This window comes from Ciconia boyciana, chromosome 6, assembly GCF_034638445.1.
Source record: "Ciconia boyciana chromosome 6, ASM3463844v1, whole genome shotgun sequence".
Lineage (NCBI taxonomy): Eukaryota > Metazoa > Chordata > Aves > Ciconiiformes > Ciconiidae > Ciconia > Ciconia boyciana.
Window position 1 is genome coordinate 18,165,023 of NC_132939.1, and position 6,000 is coordinate 18,171,022.

General features: G+C 47.4%; 1 protein-coding gene across 3 annotated transcripts in view; it reads right to left on the reverse strand.

The window, feature by feature from the left end:
- Window positions 1–5,258, reverse strand: part of KCNQ1 (potassium voltage-gated channel subfamily Q member 1) — a 366,539-nt gene extending 361,281 nt beyond the window's left edge. For 2 of the 3 annotated variants that reach the window (XM_072864543.1, XM_072864542.1), the window contains exon 1: window positions 4,774–5,258. In XM_072864543.1, the coding sequence (XP_072720644.1) occupies window positions 4,774–5,171 (398 nt within the window). In that variant the 5' untranslated portion in view covers window positions 5,172–5,258. Of the gene's footprint in view, window positions 1–4,442; window positions 4,519–4,773 lie in introns of those variants that run through there. The other variant, XM_072864544.1, reaches the window with a different exon arrangement.
- Window positions 5,259–6,000: the final 742 nt, after the last annotated feature.

Consider the following 6,000-nt stretch of genomic DNA (forward strand, 5'->3'; position numbering starts at 1 on the left):
GACCAGTCTCCCAAATCTCAATCACCAGCCAGTCCAAGCTTATGTAAACATCTTGGGATTCAAACAAACTCAATGACAATCATTGCTGATTAAACCAAATGTATACAAAGGCAAAGTAAATTGAACCAGGTACACGCATGCAAAGATAAGATAGAAGCTGATTATCTTGCATGGCAACAAAGGAGAGCTGCCATACCGGAACAGAACAATGGTCCATTGGTTTCCGAATTGTTCCCTCTGGTAACGGCCAACACTTCAAAGAACATGGGGAGTCAACATGCAGCGTACGTTGCCAGAAGTCATTATTTGCCATACTGAGAACAAGAGAAATCAGCAGAAAGCTCATAATTTAAGTTTCTTCAGGCACATTTTAAGATGTTTTATTTTAAACTACTTAAAGAGGGTGAGAAGCAGCTCTTCCCTCATGCACTCAAATCTAAAATAATTTTTTAAAATATCTGCAGAGTTCACTTGTTCTTTATACTAATTTCCAACACTGGGACAGAGTCTCAGGATTTCAGCAGGCCACTATGAGGACAGAATTTAAGCTTCTTTCGTCCCTCCACCTCTCTTCACATAGCCTGAAAACTTATTTGTTAAGGCCACAGAACATTTCACCTCTCAAAGCCACTATCCCAAGGTGCACTACTATGATAAGTGTGATAAGATGCCCTAGCTCCGAAGGTCATTGAGAACAGTGGCACTCAGTCATTTCCTCACCTCTGACAGCCAAGGCGGGTTTGGTGGCTCTGGCAGGATATTACCATACATACAGCCATACCACAGGGCAAGCTCTTCCTTGCAAAATCCAAGTTTCCAAGCAACCACCAGCTGTGTTTGCCAAAGCCACGCATGTAAATCTTCAGCTATTGAGCACAATTTACTTGCACTGGTAAAATTAAGTGTACGTATACCATATACTTCATATATTTAAATGAAATTTAATACAACATCAAACCAAGTCATGTAGCTGAAATAAAAGTTTCTATCATCTCCACTAGTATTTTTAGGCAGGTTTTTTGAGTGGTAAATTAACAGCTGATTCCTCATTCCTTCTTCCCATAGAGACTATTTCCACAGCCTATAAAAATCTAGTATAAATGAGGTACAATAATTCATTTCTTATTCTGCTCACTTGAGATGTTTCTGCTCTTTGGTCTGAGCAAATAAGACAAATGTCAGAAAAGACCTGTGCAGAGTTCAATTGATTTAATCAGGGACTGTGATATCCAATTATCCTGGAAGATTAAAAACATCAAAAAGAGAGAAATAATATATTTTGCATCTTGGAAAACAGGTATTTCAGCTGCCTTTTGAAAGAAATAACGATTCAGAAGTAAACAGGTCATTGGCCTGATCTAGTACAGCAGCCCTCTGTTGCTGTGCAAGATAACCAAATTCCATCCTTTAGATCAAGGGGTACACGAGGGGCTTTGCTGCACACCAAAGCATACAGCAATCTAAACAGTATGAAACAAACATACCAACATAGAATCTGTGGATTAAAGCTTGGTGTTCAACTTCCCTTTTCTAAACATTACAATATAAAACTGAGGAAAATCAGTTCTGAATATTAGTTCTTAGCTATTAGTATTCTAGATACCACTGACTTAAGATTCCTGAGCAGGAAAAGGGTGTGACAGGCAATCAGTAGATGTCGCTCTTATTGCTTGATAAACAGTGTTTCAAGAACCAGCCAGAGATACATGTCCAGAACAAGTTACATGGACTATTCCAGGAGTTGTTTCTAAATTTATTCATTTCAGCGCATAATTAAGAACACAGCCACACACTCTGCACAGCGTAGAACAGTGCAATAAATAGAAAATTAAGAAGCCCGCAGTGCTCGTTGCTCCCATCTTCGGGCTAGATCTTGGCCAGGACCCTCTACTCAGCTTTGGTCTTTATGCCCTGATTTAACACCAGTCCTGTTCCCTTTCCTTCCCCTCTGAACCTTTAAGATAGCAACCGAGACCTCCCAGGCAGCTGAAAGCCCCCAGAATAAAGCTGGAGGTAGCCAGCAGAGGGAGTCACAAAGAGGCAACAAGCAAATGACATCAGTCTCTTAAGCTCATTTTGGCAGGAGACAAAACCATCAGGGTCCTTGCACATCACAAGGTAAAACACAGCTTAGCTCTTTATAAATATGACAACAAAATAATCAAGTTATTTCCTCCAGTGGGAGAGAGGTGCATGACATGCATGACAGGGCAGGGCAGGCATGCCTTATAACTGAGTCCTTTTTAGCTCTGCAGCTCATCACTTGTAACCAACTGCTTGCAAAAAGCTAGCAAACCACGTGCAAAAGTCAGGTCCCATGCCTCCTTCAGAGTAGAGGCTGAGACACAAGAGCTTCTCTGGATCAGACAAACTGTCTGCCTTGTCAGTTGATTTTAGTAAGAAAATTCTGCTTTGTAACAACTATTCATCTACCAATACTCAGCATCTGGCTGGCAGGGGCTGTACTCAAAGAGGACATTCCTTGGTGCAGCAGAAAGCAAGCATCCCAGGAAGTTGTTCTGGGAGCTCAGAAAGCAAGAGAGTTGGAGAGGTATGGATCAAAGATCAGTAACCTAAAACATTATTTAACGGGCACAAAAACTGCAGGCTTATCTACCACATAAATAAGGAGAAGTTGGGATAGCTGAGGAGAGTACAGACTCAATTCCTCTGCTGGTGGAAATCAGAGTGAGGCTGCCTAAAAATACACACATGGTACTCACAGATTACCTTGCAAGAAACATATGAGGGTGTTAGTACCCTCTTCTGTCTCTTTAGAGTCCTAAGAGAAGGAATTTGCACAACGCTTAGTAAGAAGCTTGAGAATATTTACTGCCACTGTCATTTACCACTGCATCAGAAGAGATCTTCTAGAAAGAGGGGAAATGCTGGGGCTAATGCTTACACTATGGATAAGCATGTATTCGGAGGAGAGACAGTCAATGACTTCCTGTACATACTACAATCTCTTTCCTAAAGTAGAACTACAAAATCTTAATTCTTGCACAGATTAATCCACACTGCTAATATTTGCAAAAAAAAAAAAAAAGTTAAAATTCAGGCTACAATCTTAAGTAGATAAAGGGATCTAACAGTTTTTTTCCTAGGCCTACTGTTAAAGTTTAGAGAAGATTAGTTAAGATATTGAACACAATTTGCTGTCCCTTCTATACATAATTTGAGACATCTGAAAGAGGTCAGAAATCATAAAAGACGGCTGCCTAAAACTTCTTTTTAGAGAAAAAAAAAAAAAGGAACTCCTATTCCTGAAAATGTTTTACGTTGTTCAACCACAATTATTAGACACTTTATAATTATGGCCATTAGCTGTTTTGTCATCTAATGGCATTATCATAATGCTAAAGAGAATGGAGCCCGCAATTATCTCAGCAGCTGCACAGTCATTCTACCGAACTAAATACATTCAGATGACAGCTGTTTTCCCTCCACTAAAATAAAGTTGGTACCACTTACCTGACTCCCTAAAAACTCCAGAATCCTCAAATCTGGAATATAAGTACACAATCCTGAATTGACTTAATAATAGTTACTTAGAATTTAAAATCGGAATACAATAATTGGATCATAAAAACTGATTTTTAACAAAGTTTTCTGTCTTAGGATTTTGACCATAAAATGTCTTTACCTCTAGCTGTTGTAACAAGCATATATATATGTGGTGTATATGTATACATATATGTGTGTTTGTGTATGCATACAATAAACAGACACCACAATTCTGCCTGACCTTATTACCTACATTTAATATATGCAAATTGCTCATGGGTCATGCAAGCCTTCTGCAACATCTCGATTAAAAAGCATTGATTTCTCATGGAGGCACTTGTTGAGATCCTTGTACACCACAGACCTACCACACGCTGGCTCAGGGTGGATGCTGTGCTCCATAGTGAATATTATACCCAAAGCAGTTTTCAACTTGCCTGCAGCTAAGCGGCTTTAACATCCTCCAAATATTGTCGTCCTCCTCCCTATCTAAAAATAAGAGCGATGGCATTCGTACCCGATAGGACAAGGAGTTCGAGCAAGGGGCAATAAAAGAGGCAAGGAAAAGGAGCATCACCTGTCTCTCATCCTCCTCCACCAGGGCTGCAACACTGATAACACACCTATTCAGTCAGAAACAGATGCTGTGCAGTGAGCTGGAAAATCAGGAGTCACTGCATTAAAAATTACTAAAGAATGGACGACATTGTTACCTACTTCATTTCCACGCTCAGAATGAACAATTTATTTCAACTCCCAGGGTAACTTTCAGAAGAAAATTGCCTGAAGCCAGCTCCTGCTCTATCTGATAGATACATCTAAGAGCTCCTGAACTGAAATACAGCATTTCTGTTTAAAACAAGAGAAACTTTACCCTGGAGCATAACTTTTTTTTGTTGTTTTGCGTCACACCTGTGAGAAAAAAAAAAAACCACCTCAGAAGACTGTATCTGCAAGACGTTCAAGCCTTGAGCACCGGGCTGGTCTGGAAAGCTCCGTGACTGAGGAGATGCCGGGGCTGCGGGGAGGGAGCACGGCGGCAGCGCGGGAGCGGTCACCTCACGCTTCAGGGACGGCGGGCAGGCGTGAGGGGCAGCCCTGCGAGCCCCTCGCACCGATCGCCGCGCCGGGAGACAGTTTCCCCGCTCCGGGCAGCCACGGCTCGGCGCGGGCAGCGGGGCTGCCACGGCTGACAGGGCAAGCTGCTGTAACGGGAGCCCGTCGCGGAGCAGGTGGGCCCGGCGGGCGGCGGGGAGGGGTACTCACACAGTGAAGTGGTACACGAAGCACTTCCAGCCCGTGGGCCGCTCCAAGAAGTTGTAGACCCTGCCCTGGACGCTGCTGCGGCTCAACAGGGGCTTGCGGAGGCTGTAGATAGAGACGCGGGGGTCGAGGCTGACGGGGGGCCGCGGGCAGTCGGCGTTCACCACCACCACCTCGTTCCTCAGGCGCAGCGGCCGCTCCCGCTCCGTCTCTGGGCTGCAGCCCACCGGCGGCTGCCCGCCCTGGGCGGCGGAGAGTGGGGCGTAGTGGGCGTTGGGGGTGCTCTCGGCCAGCTCCAGCGCCGAGGGCTTCTTGCCGAGCGTCATGCTGCCTTTCCTGGGCAGCGACAGCCGGCCCAGGCTCCGGCTTTTCTGCTCACCCGGAGGGGAGCTGGAAGACATGGCTGGGGCAGTTCGGGGAGGCAGGGCGGCGCGGCGGTGTCGGGGCTGCGCTGCCCCAGGGAGCTGCGGGCCGGCGCCAGGCGCCCTCTCCCGCCGCCGCCACTGGCCCGGCCCCCTCAGGGGCGGCTCCTGGCCGGGAAAGGTGAGGGGAAGCCGCGGCGGGGGCGGGCCCGGCCCGGCCTTCAGTCCCGTTTCCGTCCCCCGGGAGGCGCTGCGCGGCGGCCGCGGGCCGGCGGGGCGGGAGCCGCGCTACCTCAGCGAGGGAGCCGGGGCGTCCCCACAGCCTCACCCCCGGCACGCCGCCTAGAGGGCTGCACCTGCCTCAGGACCCTGCCGTAAGCCCCGGAGGACAGGGGCTTACGAGCCCTGGCTGGAGGGCAGCGAGCTGGAGACTGGAACCCCTCTCCATGTCAGGCCACTCTCCTTGTTGCTGACCTCGACCTGTTTCACCTGTCCCCTTGTCACTGACGTGGCTGCGTGGAGGTGGCCTCTTACCTTTGCAAGGCCCAGCGCACTGCAGGAGGTGATAGGGTGGGAACCAGGGAGAAGCCTGCCAGCTCCCCAGAAGCCCAGCAGGCTTTCCCGCCTTCTCAGCCCGCTTGGCATCTGTGGGGACAAAGTGCCCCAGTAAGTCTTTCCCAGGCCTCTGGCCTGACAGTGGCTTGAGCTTCTGGAGTGTAACCTCTTACCTCAGATTTAGGACCACCAGAGCCTTCAGGGGCTGCTGCTCTGTCCCTTTTTGCAGAATTTCAGCATCTGGGAGCAGCAGAGCTCTGCCAGACTTGAGATCCTCCAGGAGGCTCTTTTTCATACCAGTAACAGGGCCTGG